At 33.5% G+C, this 19,648-nt stretch overlaps 1 protein-coding gene across 1 annotated transcript in view; it reads right to left on the bottom strand.

The window, feature by feature from the left end:
- Window positions 1–3,738: 3,738 nt before the first annotated feature.
- Phm (Peptidylglycine-alpha-hydroxylating monooxygenase) overlaps window positions 3,739–19,648 on the bottom strand; it is a 72,394-nt gene continuing 56,484 nt past the window's right edge. The window contains exon 10 of the mRNA XM_072546466.1: window positions 3,739–17,447. Coding sequence (XP_072402567.1) covers window positions 17,273–17,447 — 175 coding nt within the window. The 3' untranslated portion in view covers window positions 3,739–17,272. The remainder of the gene's footprint in view (window positions 17,448–19,648) is intronic.

Raw genomic sequence — 19,648 nt, 5'->3', positions numbered from 1 at the left:
ACCCGACCTTTTCAAGATGTATGTTGCTATACCCTTTGATTGTGCTGAGTAATTCTTTTTGTTTAATCACCATTGGGAACTTTTTGTATCCATGGAATTCTCAGCATCCGTTGCTATCGAGCAAAATTAAGTCAATTTGATTTCTAACAATTTTATCTTTTCTGTTTGAAGGTGATTTCCAAGTGTATTCTAGGATGTTGTTTGAAGAAGGTGTTGGCTACTAACAGGTTGTTCTCTACGCAGAATTGTACCAGTCTATCTTCCCTATTGTTTCTGGTACCGAGACCGTACGCTCCTATGTTGTCTACTTCGGCACCACGACCAATTTTGGCGTTAAAATCGTTATCTCGCCTTTTTTGTCAGTCGCATTATTTCATCTATACATATTGTTATAAGAGTTTTCAATTGCTTCGTCTGATTTTTCACTTGTTGGAGCATAGACCTGAATAACATATATGTTTCTATGGGTTGTTCATAATTACAACATTGCTACTCTATCATTTAGAGGGATGAAGTCTATGACTGACTGCGCAATGTTGTCCGATACTAATATAGCCGTTCCATATTGATGTTCTGGGTCAGTTCCTCCTGACCAGCAGATATATCCATCTTTTATTTTTTGTTTTCCTGAACCAGCCCATCTTACTTCACTCATCCCCAAGATGTCTATTTTTATTCTTCTCATCTCGGCTTCAGTGTTTGCAAGTTTTCCAGACATGAATAAGTTGCGTACGTTCCAGGTGGCAATGCGTACTATCCTGTTATATATTTGGATTCTTTGTCCACTGCCTTGGACCTCAGTAGTAATTGACGGGGGGATTCTTCGCACCCTCTCCCTATTTAAGCGGACTGAGGGCCATTTTCTTGTTTCCGTATGCCATTTAGCTTTGTATGCCAAACTTATTTAAAAACTTTGAACTTCATTTTTTTCAATCACGAAACAATACTATAAAGATGACCTGTACAAAGTTTCAGCAAAAACGATCAATTTGTTCTCGAGAAATCGTGCGTACCGCACGGAAAAATAAAGATTCGAGAAAAAAGCGTGAGAGAAACTGAATGGTTTGAAGAAAATTTTCTAAAAAAAATAGATCACTCAAAAGTAGAAGAGTAATTTCCTTGAAGGAGTTGAACAAAAGAAGAACTAAAGGCGGTTAACTGAAAAACAATTGATCACACTGACATATTTTTAAAACTCGATTTACTGCAAAGGTGTGAGGCGTACACAATTGAAAAGAAATTTGTCATCGACCAAGTAGCTCTTAAATACGGCCACGAAGTTCTTCTACGTCCGTCCTATCATTGCCACTAGAATGCAATTGAGTTGGTTTGGGGTATAGCAAAAAATGACTATGACAACCATGCATCCACAACAACAGGTGACGCCAGGTTCTTACTTAATGGAAAGAATCACTAGAATAAATAAAGACATTGGCAAAATTGTATTAGACATACGGAAGATCTAATCGTTTAGTCCATTCAAAGTCAAATTCAGTCCTAATTATTCGCTAGATAATTCAGATAGTGACGACTCTGATAGTGAAGTATCGGATACTGAATAAAAGCATTTTCATTGGGTGACCTTATACAGTATATAATACGTATTATTCAGTTTACAATTATTATTTATTATAGTATAGTAAACTGAATGATTACTATATTTTTTAAAGTGTCATTATTAAAATAATTTTTATTGTATTTATAATATCATATATAAATATTATATTCATTTCATTTACTTTTAATAGAAACAAATTCAATATTCTTACTGAAAAAAATATAGGAAATTAAATTACTTAATTTTTAAGTGATGTGGAACTAAATTTTAAAGCAGTAATTGTTTGAGGCCCACTAATCACCGCCTAATTCCAAATTGGCCTTCTAACATGGTTTTGACTATATTTTATTGTAACTTAAAAGGCTTAGTAATTTTTAAGAACTGTTTCGACAATTAATTTACGTACGTTTCTAATATATAATTAAATAAGATGAAATATTTGATAACAAACATAATTTATATAAAATGATTTTTAAGTAAAAATGGCCTTTAAACCTAATTTAAATATATAGGAAACCAAATATTTTATTAACATTACATTGGAATGTGTAATCACAGATTGGAATGTATAAACAGATCTCCCAAACGACACAAACTCAGTGTGTAACAGATTATGCTAAATAATATATTCAAGTGAAAAGAAGACATAAGAAAGCGAATCAAAGTAACTGTTACGGACCGTGTACTATGTTTACAACGCATGTGGACTGAACATTAATTCACAATATCGCATTAATGACTAGAAAAACACACGCACTTAGTATGCGCTTAAACATTAGTCAGTTGAGATTAGGTACACTTATTTTAGGGTATGTTAAATTATCTTAGAGAAGAGAGGGATAAGTTAAATCTTGAGATCTTAACTTTCCCGCACAATGTCGATATTATGATCTAAGATAAGAAAATAAAAATCACATTTTTGTCGTAAAATAAGTCTGTCATACATCTTAAAGCACATTTGTATAATTTATACATATTAGGTTCTTACGATTATCAGATTAGATATAGGAAAAATCGAATAACCGAAAAGAAACATAGTTACACTTCTATGATCCAACAAACAAAAACTAAATTATAATGGGTCTAGAAAATATATGGAATTTTCCTCTTTAATGATTAAGATTCTTAATCTAAAATTCATCATACTTATCAGCGACTGAGAGTTATCTAAGTTTTTGTCAGATAAAATGTAATTCCATTTTTGTGAATATAATCAATAACGCATTAAAGCAGGTAACAAAGTTAAAATTTGAAAAGTTCGATAGCGTCCCTTTAGGCAAACTCTACTCTTACTCTATATATAGAGACTTCTCTATATATAGAGACTTCGGCTCAGGGCCAGTAACCCCAATGAGAAGCATCTGTTTAAAACTTTAACATCATATAAATTTATTAGCAACGCTGTATATAACAAATTTAATATCATCTAAATGGTTTTTACCCACATGTTTAGTGGCATCACTCATGTATACCTGGTAACAGCACTGATGACGGACTTGTCCGAAAACGTTCTGTGATGTAGCCCGAAAGGTTTTTTTTAATTAATATACTTTTTTATAAAGGATTTTCTATCGGTTTTTCTTTTTAGTGCTTCTATTTATGTACATTTATTGGCGTAATATAATTCTTTTGTCTTTTTCATTTTGTATTTGATGATCTTTTTTAATTACTTGTACTGAATTTCATCCTTGTATCTTCAGGATTAGCCATTAAGTACAATACAACGTTTGATGCCATACTTTCAGATATACTAGATTTTGGTTGGGCGATAGCAAGATTGCAATGATTCCTTGATTAGAAGCTTCACCTAAACGCAATTAGGTCAATTTAAATCCACTTAAAAACACAGGTTGATAATTTTGATTGGTCATGAAATCAGAATAGGCAAGGACAACCAGACCTGCGAATGTCAACGACGAATAACACTTGCTTGGGCGGCGTATGGTTCACTAAGAGACATCTTTAAGAGCAACATCCCGATAGCTATGAAACGGAAGATATTTGACCAATGCGTTCTTCCTATTATCACATACGGAGCAGAAACTCTCAGGCTCACAAAAACAACAGCACTAAAAATGCGAGTGGTGCAAAGGCGCATGGAAAGATCAATTCTGGGCGTGACAAAAAAGACAAAATAAGGAATCAAGACTTAAGGAAAAGAACAGGTATCAGTGATGTCGTCGAACGTATAGCCAAGCTGAAATGGAATTGGGCAGGTCACATAACGAGACTGAAAGACACAAGATGGACCAGAAAACTGACTGGCGCCCACGAGAAGACAAACGCAGCAGAGGACGACCACCAACACGCTGGATGAACGACATTAGAGGAATATCCAAGAAATGGCAACAAAAAACACAGAACCGTGAAGAGTGGCGAAAAATGGGAGAGACCTATGTCCAGCAGTGGACAGAAGAGGTTGCATGATGATGATGACATAATTGTGACCATACTCCGTAGAATTTTAGACTGTTCAACGTGAAACAGTGGCATTGGCACGTACGAAGTGTAATTTTTGTCTGGTGTATTTTACTCCAATTAGAACAATTAATTGTTTATCAATACTTATTAATTTCCATATACTTTCTAGTTATATTGTATATTTAGTAAAACAAACGTGAGATTTAAATTAGCCAACAACTTTAAAATTTAAAAGGTACGTGATATAATATATTCAATAGAAATTCTCTATATACATACTATACCACCAGTTATTTTCTTGCAAACAAACAAAACTGCTCTTATTTCTGTTCAGGTCCTAGTTATACGTATGAAATTTTACAGTATAAAAAATAGTTGAGACAGCACTGCGTTCCAGTTCAGTAAAATAATTGAATTAAATTTTTCTCCCTGACATTAAGCTCTATTATGTCGTCTAGATAAGTAATCAAATAAAAAAACGGGATGTGGTACTCTGGGAGTGACCGTGGAGGAGAAACATAGTTTCTTATCGTCTGCGAACGGAGCAATGGTTTTTATTTTAATTTATTTGATTGGATTTGATTCGATACGATTCCAATTCGATTCGATTTGATTCGACTCGATTCCAATCGATTCGATTCGATTCCAGTCGATTTAATTAGATCCCAATTGATTCGATTCGATTAAATTCCAATCGATTTGATTCGATTCCATTCCATTCCATTTAATTTGATTTGATTTTATTCGATTCGATACCAATTGATTCGATACCAATCAATTCAAATAGATTCGATTCTATTCGATTTCAATCGATTCGATTCCAATTGATTCGTTTCGATTCGATTCCAATCGATTCTATTTGAATCCGATTCGATTCAATTTGATTCCAATCCATTAGATTTGATTCAATTCCAATCGATTCGATTCGATCCCAATCGATTCAATTCGAATCCAATCGATTCCAATTGATTTCAATCGACTCGATTCCATCCCATTCAATTCGATACCAATCCATTCGATAAGATTCGATTTTATTTGATTCCAATCGATATGATTCGACTTGATTCCAATCGATTCGACCCCAATTGATTCGACTCGATTCCAATCGATTTGTTTTGATCCGATTCGATTTCAATCGGTTCAATTCGATTTCAATCCATTAGATTCGATTCAAGTCCAACCTATTCAATCCAATTCCAATTGATTCGATTCCTATCGATTCGATTTTATTTTATTAATAAACACGCATGGGAGTGCGTTTACTACTCCACGTAGTATAGTCGCGCAATACAGTCTGTTTTATTTTTTTTTTCACAATTCTGTGCGATCCACCGCCGCGCACTGCTCTGTCCGTAGCCCACGATAAAAAATATATGCTTCCAATAAGTAATGACATATCGTGACCACATTGAAAGTTATATATATATATATATATATATATATATATATATATATATATATATATATATATATATATATATATATATATATATATATAAAGTAAACGTTAAATAGTGGGTTTGCAGCAATTCAAAACGTTTACTTCCTTACGTTGTCAGCAAATACTTCTGGTTCATTATATATATATATATATATATATATATATTACAGGATCCAACTTGTAAAACATTTTGGAGACGGCTATCGCCGCATTCCCGTTCTCCTCCGCTAATCCTCCCGCGGTCCAAGGCATGCTCCTCCTTCAAACCTCTCGATTCCATCGCTCTTCTAATTCCTTCATTCCATAAGCGTCTACCTCTTTTTCTTCTTCCAGGAGCTTCCATCTGTGAAGTTTTTGGGGCCAACGTTCGTCAAGCATTCTCAATAGGTGTCCAAACCATTTTGAACCTCTTCTTTCTATTTTGTCAATGACCATTTCTGTAGCATTCATGTTATTTCTTTAAATTCGTTGGTCTTCCTTTCCAGCCTTGATATTCTAGCACTTCTTGGTTGCCCTATTCTTTTTATGTTCCTTTTGGAAATGTTGCGATCCCACCATAAGGAGTTCAGACATCCTACAATTTTACTTATTAATTCGGTGTTTAATTTCGGTTTGTCCCAAGCCGTTCTTATCAATGAGTGCACCTACATATTTAAATTTTTCCACTTGTTTGATTTCCTCGTCCTCGTTTATCAACACTTCAAACCTTGCATCTGAATTGATAACTAAATATTCTGTTTTCTTCATGCTGACTTGTAACCCCCATTTTACATATTCTCTGTATAGACGCTTTTTCATAAATTCTAGATCATAAGAATCTTGGACACAAGAGCTAGGACGACTTGGTCATCCGCAAAGTTCAGGGAGAACAGTATTCCTATGAATTCCTGGGATTCCCACTCCCTGGTAGTGGTTTTTCCAATTTTGGAGGGCTGCCTTTCAGATGACTAAGTACGTTATTTAGCCACATTGCTCTTTATTATGGCAGGGGGTCTATTGAGTTGGCGTAGTGTATATTCTTGTGTAATATTATGGAACTCAAAGAGTTCAGTTCCCAGTGGATATATAACAACATAGGAATTTGCACAGCGCATGTTACTCGCTGCCAAGACAATGCAACTAGTGTGTATAGATATTCATGTATGAGCGAGGGTCTGTGCGATGGATTGTTCAACTAAATGTGAGTTTAAAGTATAAGTATTTTCCTTGTGCATTTTGTTTAATCGTAGAAGAGAGGTTTTCCGGTATTATTAGTATATAATATTTGGACAGAAGCTGAAGTTTACAACACACAGTATTTCCAGTTATATTCTGTATTGACTGTAATGAAATATAATGGAAAATATCAGAGAGAAAAATTGACATATTTTTCCATACATTATTGGGCCATTCGTTTTAATTTTGAAACATTTACGTCGTTTGTAAGAAGTTAACTGCTTGTGGTATTGATAAAAATATACATCAAAGTGGTATTCGATGCTTTGAAGATAATTTTGATGAATAAACTATTAAACTATATGTTGACATCTTAAACTAAATCTTTTGAGCGTTGACTGTACTAAAAGGATTAATTGTTGGGACAGTACTTGATAAAATGAATAAAGAATCGATCAAAGCATCAAATCTCTTACGTATCTGTCTAGAGGAATACATTTGAGGTAAATAGTTGAAGAATATCTTTATACAGACTTTAAATATGAAATTTGTGCATGTTTAAAAAACTTGGACACTTGAAGACATTTAATTCAAGATCCTAAGTAGACTAAAATAAGTTATGAAGGGATACCACAAAGTAATTACGTTAATAAATTGTGTGAAAGCATATGCGTAAATAACAAAAATAGAGCCAAAAAATTAATACACCTCAATAATAGTCCAGTCATTTGGTAGTTTTACCTAGAAAGTTTTCAGGTAGTTTTGAAAATTGCTGTTTTTATAGATTTCGGTATGCTCTTTTCGAATTTCAACTTTTCCACCCCGTATCTCCACCACTCGCACCGCCATATTAGAAAAATGGCGCCTAATATCAGTTTCTTTACAATATCTATCTACAAAATTAATTTAGTGAAAATTTCCTACAATTTATGTATTCACAATTTGTTTGTAAAATTAATTATTTTTGGAGTACGATCACCGCAAAGTACATTTGAATATGCGTTTTGGAAAAAAACTCATTTCCACACCACCTGGAGGTAGAGAAAGAGGCGCGTTTTTTTATCGTGGTCTCTCCCGTAGGCCTAATCTACATGTGATGCACACTTTCAAACTTCAACGCAAATTTTCAATTTTAGCGTCTTGGGTACCGATCGAGACGTTCCAGATCGGAATTTCGTTCGCATCATTTACGATTTCGCCATTATCAGACTCATTACAAGCCTCTTCATTTTCGATTTCATCAAACGTTTGCTAGAAAATGGTCGCCGTTTATTCCTCTTCGTCATAATTATATGATGGAACTTACGAATTATTACAAACACCACTACATATTGTACTATAACGGAGCATTTTAACCCAACCTTTCACTGTAACCCTATAATTCAAGAGGGAAACGTTCTAGTGCTTAAGCGTCGTTTAAATTAGGATTTTTTCGGAATACAATAATGAATTTTATTTTTCCTTAACCAAAAATTGCAGATGTTGTATCACAGCCAATGAAAACATGCAAAAATAAAATATTATCTACAGATGTTTTATCTACTTTTAGTGGAATATATTTATTACGAAATTTTTCCTTTTCATTGTTTAAAAAAATACGTTTGACCGCATACATAGAGCTATCAAAAGAATAAGAAGATCTATATCTTTGCCGACCAATAAATATTACGTACTGCGGTATTGATGATTAGCGTATCCGCATCTTACGAGGTTTGTGAGACCATGAAATTCTCAGCTTCAAATTTTGTCTTTAACATTCTAATAATGCGGTTCTTGTTCGAATCATTCCCAGGAAGTTATCTTGTCACACAGTTGGAATCATTGTCTCGTCCAAAAAGTATGTCTAATGAAGCAATTATTCGTGATGGTAGGGATAGCTCCGCATATTTGGCATTTAAGTAACATTCTGGAGACATAAATTTTGGCGATACAATCGCACCTTCGACAATAGAATATTTTATTTAGCAAATACGAAAAAAACGTGGTGGTGTAGATGAATAATACTTTGTGGAGCTGGTACGCAAAAACTATTGATTTTAGAGAAAAAAATGTGTATACATAAGTTGTAGAAAATTTTCTCTAGTTTAATTTTGTATAATATGAATGTTTTTCTTGTAAAATGAGTTGGAAAGGAGATGTTGTCAAAAAACTGTTATTAGACGCCATTTTTCAAATATGGCGGCAAAGATACGAGGTGGCAAAGTTGAAATTCGGAAAGATCACATCAAAATCTATAAACTTACCAATCGTCAAAACTCCAGGAAAACTTTCCAGGTAACCCCTTTTTTGACCAAATGACTGAGCTGTAACGAATAAACTAAGCTATTTTATAGCACAACGTATTGATAATAGTAACAAAAATAACACCTAAAAATACTGAATACTAATAAAGTCCAAAATAAATATAGATGAATTAAACATATAAGAACCGCATAAAGGGCAAAATATATGCTAATTAATCAACAGAACGGCATCACATATTAACTTGCATTGACCTATTATCTGTATGATAATAGGTCAATACAAAGGTCAAAGAATAAATAAAATAAAATAATTAAAAACCAGTACCGTAAAAGTTGAAATTCGTCCACCGACGAAATATCCATACAACGAGGAGTAAGACAAGGTCGCATTTTGTCTCCAACATTGTTGAATGTTTACTCGGACCATTTGTTTAAAAAAAGCACTTGAGAGACAGCCATATGGAATAAAAATCAACGGGGAATTACTTAATATAATTTAATATGAGGACGATACAGTAAATCTATCAGAAAACATTGAAGGTCTACAAATTCTGCTTGATCGTATTCACGAGAAGTAGGAGAGGAGCATTAAAATAAACTCGAACAAAGCCAAATGTTCAGTCTTTAGCCGTTACCCACATCCAGATGCAGAGCTTCAATTAATGGAATCCAAGTTGAAAAAGTTCATAAAATTACATATCTAGGAATCGTCATAACGGACCAACTAGAGCCAGACATAAAAATAAAACGCAGGATAACAATAACTAAACCCAGTTTTCTGAAAATGAAGACATTTATTTGCAATAATCATCTCAGTTTAGAACAAAGACTGATTAATGCGAAGACAAAGAATGATTAAGTGCTATACTCTGTCTGTACTCCTTTATGGAGTATAAAAGTATCAAGCATGAACCGAATTGAAGCATTAGAAATGTGGATTCATAGACGGATGTTGATGATACCTTGGACAGCAAGGAAAACTAATAATGAAGTACTAAAGAGGTCAACAAAGATAGAGAATTGCTAAGGACTGTTACAACACCGGAAAGTAGCTTATCTGCAGGACAATTATTCCATTTGGAAGAATATCGAGAAGCCTTCGCAATGATGATCGCCAACATCTGACCATTCTGATACGGCACGTGCAGAAGAATTGAGTACATCGGTACAAAATGAGAAAGACCAAAACGAAGGTACTTAATCCAGATTGGGGAAATAGAAAATCGACAGAAGAACTAAAATTAAATACAGGAGACCATAAAACATGGAAAATTGGAATAAGGAAAGGGACGATAACAATTCTAAGCCGGCCCTTAAAGAGGCATAAAAATTGAAAAGAAGTAATGTAACGAAATAGCCCATCTGCGATGCGTCACAATTCTTAGAAGGATAAATCTAGAAAACTCAAGAGTTGGCATTTGAATAGCGCCCGTCTTCGATGTGCTTTCGATTAGACGGATTAGAGGGCTACTCTCGAGAATATTCTAGTACATAATAATTTGTATATATAAGTAACGATGATTGAAGTTTTTAGTTAAAAAGATATATTCGTGCTGTAAACGTATAAATAAATATATTTATATAAATTCGAACCGCTCGTTTTATTTAAAAACGTTACAGTAATTCATTTTGATTTACTATTTAATGTTAAAAAGGCATGGAGCGAATGATAGTTGACGGTAACGTAGCGAGTAAATGAGCCAGAGGAAGATCTCTAGTACGTTGGTAGGACCAAATAAAGTAGATGACTGGTTACTCATTCCCCGAAGCAAAACAACACGCACAGGAGAGAGATAATTGGACAGAAATAGTCAAACAAATTACATGACGCCACTACATCCTTGCGAAGGAGAAAAGACTGAGGAGGAGGAGTTAAAAAGTTGTCAAAAACGGCTTTTTGATATTTTCCAGAACCAATAAATATTTTGAACAGAAAAATAAAGTAAATAAAAAAATATGTATCAAGATTACCTTAACAAAAATTATAAATTTGGTAGTAATAAAAATGCACTAAATACACTGATCATAAAAATGTATGTTTTCAAATGTATTTCAGAACATGGTATTTAAAAATTCCGCGATCTTAGCATCCCATAAGGGGCAGTTACAAAAATCAAAAGTCAATTTGTCTCAACAATTTTTTAGTAATTATTAAATTTTGAAGGTCATTGAAAATGTCATACTTATTAAAATACATATTAATTGACCACATCTTAAATAAAACCAAATCAAAATAATAAAAATTTTGTTCTGAAGCTATTTTCTTGTTGTATTTTAATATTATTTACTATTTTTATTAAGAGTTAACCACAATTTCAGTTTAAATCACCTTTAAATAATAATAAAAAATGTTTATTTTGTTGGTAAATAAATATTGGGATATCGAACGAATATTTATTTTAAAAACGAATAATTTGGGCATTTACTCGACTAAGGATCTTTACTGTTCAGAGGCGAATTGGTCTGAAGTTCGTGTAATCCCCGTTGTGGGTTATTCGTTAGTGTCTGTTTCATTTTATACTATGCTCATGCTATACTGTTTCAATGATATTTAGGTCAGGACTGTTAGAAGGAGAAGAAATGACATTTATATTGTGGTTTCCAAACCAGTACTCTCAATCTACCACCAAGAAAGTTTAGATTTGGCCCAAACGAGCCTGGCTTGCTTTTGTTTTGCTAACAGTGGCTTTTCCTTTGCCTAGAAGAAAATCTGTTCAACTAAGAGTACACTTTTAACTTATCTGTAAATCAACCTTATAAAACTTTAATACAGATGTATGTTTCCTTGCGACAGCATTCCCTTGACACATTTAATCCATTTTAATGATTCTATTCAGCTGTAACTTGTCTTAGAGTATTTCTTCGACCTTTTTTGCAAAAACTTTTACTAATAGCCCACTAATTCATCAGTCACTGATACGAAGGACGCAATTGCAATACAAACAGATACCACATCCGTCAAAGCAGCTCAAGCAGTAGCATTATTGAGAGAAGGCCTGAGCTAGAGGGCTGTGGCAAATCGACTAAATTTAAGCCAATCTGCTGTATCGTCGGTACCAAGATACTGATAATTATGTCTGCCAACAAAGAGGAGTCCGTAAACGAATAACAACTGAGAGAGATCATTTCTTGTAACGAAATCTCTGAGAAATCGACATTTGACTGGTGCTAATCTCAAAGAAGAGTTTAGAAAGGTCCGAGTGGACAGTCAGAAGGAGACTAAAGGCAGCCAACCTCACACCAAAAAGAGCAGCTACGGGTCCCAAACTAACTGCAGCTCAAAAGCAAAGGAGATTAGAATTTGCTCGCGAACATCTGGATTGGGACGACTATCAATGGAGTCAGATATTAGTCTCCGACGAAAGGAGGATCTACCTACATGGCAACGACAAGAGGCGTCGAGTCTATAGAAGGTCAGGAGAGTGATTTGCTCAATGTTGTATACGAGAAATTGTGTCATATGGTGGCGGTTCGTGTATGTTTTGGGCAGGCATTTGCATGGGCGAAAAAACAGTTGGTTTTCATGCCTGGTAGAGGACGTGGAGGAGGTTTAATGGCGGATCGTTACATCAGAGACATTTTGAATGAATATGTGGTTCCATGCGTGGTATTTATTGGTCATGCTTTTATTTTACTGCACGATGTGATACCGCTCGAATCAATATAACCTATCTGACTCAGATCGGTATATCTACAATAATTTGTTTGGGATGAGCTTAAACGAAGGGTCCGGGACAGAAATCATGCACCGATGAGCATACTGGAATTGAGAGCTGAGCTTAATGATGAATGGGAAGCAATGCCTCAAGAATTTATTAGAAAAGTCATCCGATCCATGCAAAATCGATTGGAAAGTGTAATTATGAGTAGAGGTGGTAATATCAGATACTGAAAAATAATTAAATTCATTTTGTAATTGATGATTTCTCTGTTCATAATGTCTTTCTTGCTTTAGTTGCAATCATGAATATTTAGGAAACTGTTCGTGCTGCATATTGTTTTTAAAATGCGTCCTCCAAATAAAGCAATAGCAATTTTTGTAAGTTCAATAATAAAGTTATTGTTTGCACATTACATATGTTTATTTTCATACTTCTTACATTCAAACAGGAGGTGTAATCTCAAATCTCGCTTTTAAGTCGATTGTTTTGCATGCAAGTGCAGTTTTGGACGACCCGGGCTTTTACCTTTTTCATCTAAGATATTTCATGTTTCCTCATAATGCTTAATTATCTTCCACACTGTAATTTTGGAATTATTAATTTTATCCGCCAGTTCAAACATTGTTTTATTGCTGCAATAATTCTTAATCACCAACTGACGAATTTTTGAAGTTGTAGAGATAACAGGCACCATTTTATTTAAATAACACAGCGATTCATTCAATTTAACAAGAAATTAATAGTAGAATATAGTTTGACGTTTGTTAGAGTGTACGGCTGCATTATTTTCGCAGCCTAATTGTCTTATCTTGTCCCATTATATGGTTGTCACTAAGTTTTACATATTTTGATGATCCTTATGGTATTAATAGGTTATTATTTTAAAGTCATCTACTTCAAAATAATATATGTCTGAATTGTCAATATGAGCGAGTCAGATAAAATTATATTATTAAAAGAATTTTTTGTATTACCAAGTAAAAAAACAAAATTAGTTTAATTTGTATTTTGAGAACGATTTCCGAAGCGGAAAACGAAACGTTAAGATACGTGTATTAAACTAAATTTGTGATTAATTCCCCATAAAAATAGTAAATAAATTAAATTTTTAATAACAGTAATGCACATGACGGGGATGAACACTGCCAGGATAACATGAATTTCCCTACATCAAATTTAAATGACAAAACAAAGATTTTGCATTACATTATCTTTTATAATTAATAATCTAAAAATTATAAAGCTAACTGATGCAAACAAAAATATTTTTTTCGTCATTAAACATTGCGTTTATCAAATATCCATACTCTTCATACATGTTCATGGACTTACATTCATTGTTCATACGGACTACAATTATTAAAACTTTATTAATTATTTTATTATATCAAGCTATTACTGATCAAAGGGATGAATTTACCTTTTATATGAAACACTTATTTTTATTTAAGTCGCAGTACAAGATAGGACCATCAACAACTTTTAAAAATCTGTCAGCATTGATCCTATCAGTATGTGCTATTCCCTGTCCGTATTTGGTCGGATGTTTTCATTCAGTCTCGATTGGTTTCCCTCATAGCTTATTGTAAGTTTAGTACAGAAGTATAGGTAATATACATATTTATGTTTTTCTCGATAAAACCTTTCTTGTTAATTGTGTGAGCTGTCGGTTTTTTTGACTGTGGACTTAATCCATTAGCCGTTTCTTTTTAATTGACTACTAGCAATTCGTTTCATTAATTTCAAACGCCATAAAACATTCAGATGTTCACTCATCCCGCAACAATTTATGGTTACTAACTTAAAATATGATCCAAGTTTTGTGCTCGTGGATTATTTTTATTGGACGTTATATGTAAACTAAATGATTATTAACAAGAAAATAAGTTTTGTCATATTGCACATTCAACAAGAATTGCTGCTTGTAAAACCTATTTTAACATATCAGCAAGTGCAAGCTTGCATCTTGAAAAAGTAAAACTGCAACTAAGGTTTAGGATTGGTCAATAAGTAATGACTCAACAATGCACAGAATAGATATGGGTAATTACACCACCATATTGCTAGTAACTATTTTTTTGTCTGCTACAGATCTTTGTACATAGAATTAAACTATTCTACCTACACACATAACATTTTGTATTAAGATTCTGACTAAATTTAGACTGTAGCATCAGAATGACGGAATAGTTGAAGTAATCTATATACGCTTAAAGAAATGCAATCTCTTAATATGATCTAATGGCAGAATTTTGGATAGATTGCCACACTTATTGAAAACTGAATATCACCTGGCTGAGGCTGTAGATACCTCAAAAGAAAGGATACAGTCCATTATGCGTAAAAACCTGTATAAACAGTTTGGGTGAGAAGAATACAGCATTTGTTAAATGCTGATCTTAAACAAATGAGGCATAAACTCCACAGCACCGTCCGTGTCATTTTAAAAATAACCCAATCAATTTCTCCGTCAATGTTTTACGATAGATGATACGTGAATTAACTGCTTTTAGCGTGCACGCTGGCACTGTAGCTAAAAGTTCATGGTTCTGCACCGAAAAAAAGCACTGCCAATCATAAAAGACCGCGATGACCATTTTATCAGCTGGATGGGGCTATGACTTCTGTTTTTATGATTCTAAAGGATTTTAAACTGCTCTCCAAAATTAACGCACCATTTTAAATGTATCCTACGTTTGAAACTATTTTTCTTCTGAACTCCTCATTGGATTTCGGTGACTTTTATTTCACGTTATAGGTATATTTCTAAGAATTACTGTACTAATGTTTTCTGAAAAATATTATTTTTGAATCAAAAAAATTGACAGGACAGTTTAAGACTGTTTAATATTGTTTACAATTCAATAAATTGTTTTTGAGGTTGAACTATTATCCCTAGTCGGCGCCAGTAATTCGCCATTATGACTTAATATATCTGCAAACGTTTGACATAAAACGTGACATTTGATATAAAACGTGACATTTGACATAATACGTGACATTTAACATAAAACGCGACATGACATAGACACAGTTAGAAATTTTACAACATCTGTTATTTTTTACCACTCTGCTCAAATTTGTCTAAACTAATTTTTCGAATCCTGGCCTGTTGACACAAAACAGCGATGTTGTAAAATGTCTAGCTGGAGATATACCAACTTTAGTTATGCATGTCACGTTTTATGTCAAATGTCACGTAATATGTCACGTTTTATGTCAAACGTTAATTATTCTGTCAAATGTTATGTATTATATTACGTTTTGTCAAATGCCATGTTTTATGTCAAATTACTGGCGGTGACCATATTGCGGCGGGGCTTGTGACGTTAAAATATATCGTTCTCACTCTTACCTACTTAAAAGGGTAGGTAAGAGTGCGAACCTTCTCCCTCTAACACATTGATTTCTCTATATCTGTAGTGATACAAACGTAGCTTATCTACTCACTGCCCCATAAAAATGCGTTTGCAGTAGAAAATTTAAGCAATTTGAAGTATAAATTGTCAGAATATCCTCCTTATTCGCCATATATCTGAATACTCTGATTTTTACATATGTATACCCAAAGAAATTTGCAACAGGAGAATTTTTTTATTTATCGTATGGAGATTCAGACACATAAAGAAAACCAGTAAGATCAGTAATATAAGGAACTTTTAAATGTAACAAACAAGTCTATTAATATAATCTATCAACTCTGTAGTTGATAATAGGAAGGCGTCGGGGCTACCATTATAGGAATTTATGTGACACTCTTCAATAATGTGGTGAATGATCTGGTTCTCTTTGCAGTCACACTGTGGGGATTGTTGCATTCCCATCTATGCAGTAGTATGCGCATCTGCCATGTCGAGTTCGAATCCTATTTAGGGAGGACCACGTTCTACGTAGTAGGATAAAGGTATGTTATTGTTTTGACGTGCAGTCAACTCTTCAGGCCATGCGTTAGTAACGCTAAATGCTGTTTAGTTTTTCAGGAATCTAATGTAATTCCATAATTAATTGAAACACCCGATTATTGAGCATGCTGGCTATCAGGCAGGCATTTATTTGCAGGGGATTACAGGAAGAATTTTGTTGTAAGATGCCTAAACGTTAATAAATACCGCTGAGATTATTAGTTTTCTCCGAAAACCGGCCTCGATGTAGGTAATAAATGACATGACCTTGTTAACACAACTTCTTTCTGATTGAAACCCTTTGTTCGACAGGGGTCACCCTGGAAAATTCTGGGTTAATTATGTTATAGGTAAGGCTCATTCGCGTCCATAGAATACCTACACGCGCAAACTGAAGTAATGTAACATATGTAAATTAATTGTATTAGAAGTTAATTTGTTAGATATTTTCAATGCATTTTTTTAATCCAGAATAGAAATAAACGTATCTAATAACAAAACATTTTTACTAACAAACCGAGAAGTTTTTTATCTCGCCCTATGTAGTCGACGATACATACTTCAAGTGTTTCCGATTAGGTTTACTATATTGTATATTCACTGTAATATATATTTCTACTACTCTTAATTCTAAAACATTTAAACATTTTTAAATGTTATTTTCAATATTTTAAAATTGAGTAAGAAGGTATACAACATTATTACAAATTACGAAGATTAGGTAGGGAAAATCTGATGAATTGCAGTTCTTTAGGTTGTTACATGTATGTCAGGCCTATATCTATTCTGTGCAGTGTTGAAATAAAGAGTTATACAAAAATATTTAGTTCACACTAGATAAAATCTATGAAGGAGCAGCGGGAAGTCTTGGTCAATTTGATTTCATTAGTCTAATCCAAGGAAGAGGCTTCAACATCCGGTATGTTATTGAGGTCATTCTCCTTGTCCAGCACCCACTTGTAGTAAGGTGGGCCCACCGTTGTGCAGTATTTCCTTCTTAAGGGAGTATCTCTCTTGACGTAGTACATGATGTAGAAGTTGCACATTTCGTCGTTGTTTGTTGGCCTGCAATAGATTACACAGCTATAAGAAGCAGCTAACGAAATTTACAGTAGGGTGTTACAAAGTTTACCCGAAATTGGAGTATGATACTATTTGCATTGTTTTCCAGAGAACATTAAAGGCATAGAAAGACATCAGATTAATAAAAATTGGGTACTAGCGAAAAACAAGTTTTTTTTGTCAAGTAATATTTTAAAAGAATGACGGTTTTGCAACTACAGTCATATTTGAAATAAAATCTACAAACTAATGTCATATGTAAAGAGTACCAAAATTTTAAACTACTAATCGTTCTGTGCAGCTGACGAGAGGGATATACGTCACGTTTAAAGCTCTCATATCGGTCAAATTTGTTATCACCGTAAAATTTTTAGAACTTAATTATACATAAAATTTTTCAAAACGATGGTATAGCGAATCAAACTGACCACATCGTTGACAGTTTGTACTGATAAATATTCTAGCAATTTATATTTTAATCATTCACATACAGCCAAATTATCATAGATTAATGATCGGTTTGTATTCGTTAAGGTATCCAATAAAATGTATTTAATAACATCAATATTTATGTATCATATTATATTTATATACAATATTTATGTATAGAAAACATTTAATAGTACGATAATATTCTGTGTAAAAGTCATACATGACAACGTCGTGTTCTTAGGACAAGTAGAAAGGAATAGTAGATTAACGTTGCCATAAGATAGAGAGAGATAAATTGCTCATTGTTTTCGTAGCATTCAGTAGCGTATCGTTCACACTGTTGCAGTGAATTTTAAAAATTAATCTTAATATTATATTATAATATATGATATGAGACTTATTTAACTTTTTAAAAAGAGCAAAGTATATTGGAGGAGTTAGAGAAAACATATTATAGTTTTAAAAATATTTTAACAAAATAAACTTACTTATATACGAAAGTAATCTAGATAAAGTAGTTCGACCTCCACAGGAAGTCAAAATATTAATCATCGTATGAAGACAACTCATCGGATGATGAAGAGCTATCGTGATCACTACTATTTACATTGATAATTAATGGTTCAACCTAAATATCCACTCTTGTGTCTAAATCCCACATTTTATCTTCTTTTATAGTGTGTCTTATAAAATTTTTCCAAGACTCAGGTGTGACATTTTTTATGGCAGTAGCTAACAAACTTTTCACCTCTACCATTTTAAAACTCACGTTTTTTCTGTCAACTTGTTTTTTATTTGAGCCCATATAAGCCCGATATGTTTCAGCTAACAATGTTAAGGAGAGAGGCGATGTACAATTATGTTGTTTTCATGAGCCATTTCGTCGATAGCATATTTCTTGAATTAGGGTATATGCATTCTCGCGAGATTTAATAATTGAACTTTCAACATGCCATCGAATGGTATGTTTAAAAAAAACAGTTGAAGATGTCAACTTTTCGCCAGGCAGTTGTTGGTGTTGGCTCCAACCGTCGACTATGGTATGACGCATTTTCCATAACAACAACAGAATTTGCATCAAGGTTTGCTAGAATCTTTGAAAACCAACCTTCGAATCTCTGAATGTCCGTTTCCTAATGGTAATCGTTGGTTTCCTTGGATTCGAATACTAACAAGCTGTTGTCCAAACAAACCGAATCGTTGCCTATATATTATTATAAGCTTCCGTCCTTTACCCACTGGTGTTTTTAAACTTGTTGAAAACCCTAATGAAAGATTGTCGACGACTTTTAATATCAAGATCTTGCCACATCTCTGAGACAGTATGACCTTGATTCAGCCAAGTTTCATCTAAATAGTACACTTTTCGTTCTTCACGACGATACTCTCGAATTTTTTTGTAAATAATGTCTCCGCCACAAAATAGTTTCATCTTTTTCTATAAGAACGCTGTTCCTGCTTCTTTTCATATATTTAATATTCATTTACCCTAATGTTAGCAATAAAACACATCGTGATATTTGGGTATTGAATCATCAGAATTTATTTCGACTTCAAATAGCATATTTGATGTCATCCTGAAGCTGGATGCGTTTTCTATCTCTGGTTTCAATGCTTTTAAGAGATACATCATTCGATTTGCTTTCACTTTGTTTAAAATTTTTTAGAATTCTGTATACCGTTCTCGACGAGACTTTAGTCAAATCACTACACAGAGTAACTACATCGTTGACAAATATACTTTTATTCCTTTCACGGAGTCCACAATACAC

Source organism: Diabrotica undecimpunctata, chromosome 10 (assembly GCF_040954645.1).
Source record: "Diabrotica undecimpunctata isolate CICGRU chromosome 10, icDiaUnde3, whole genome shotgun sequence".
NCBI classification, from domain to species: domain Eukaryota; kingdom Metazoa; phylum Arthropoda; class Insecta; order Coleoptera; family Chrysomelidae; genus Diabrotica; species Diabrotica undecimpunctata.
This window is presented reverse-complemented; position numbering and strand designations above follow the sequence as displayed.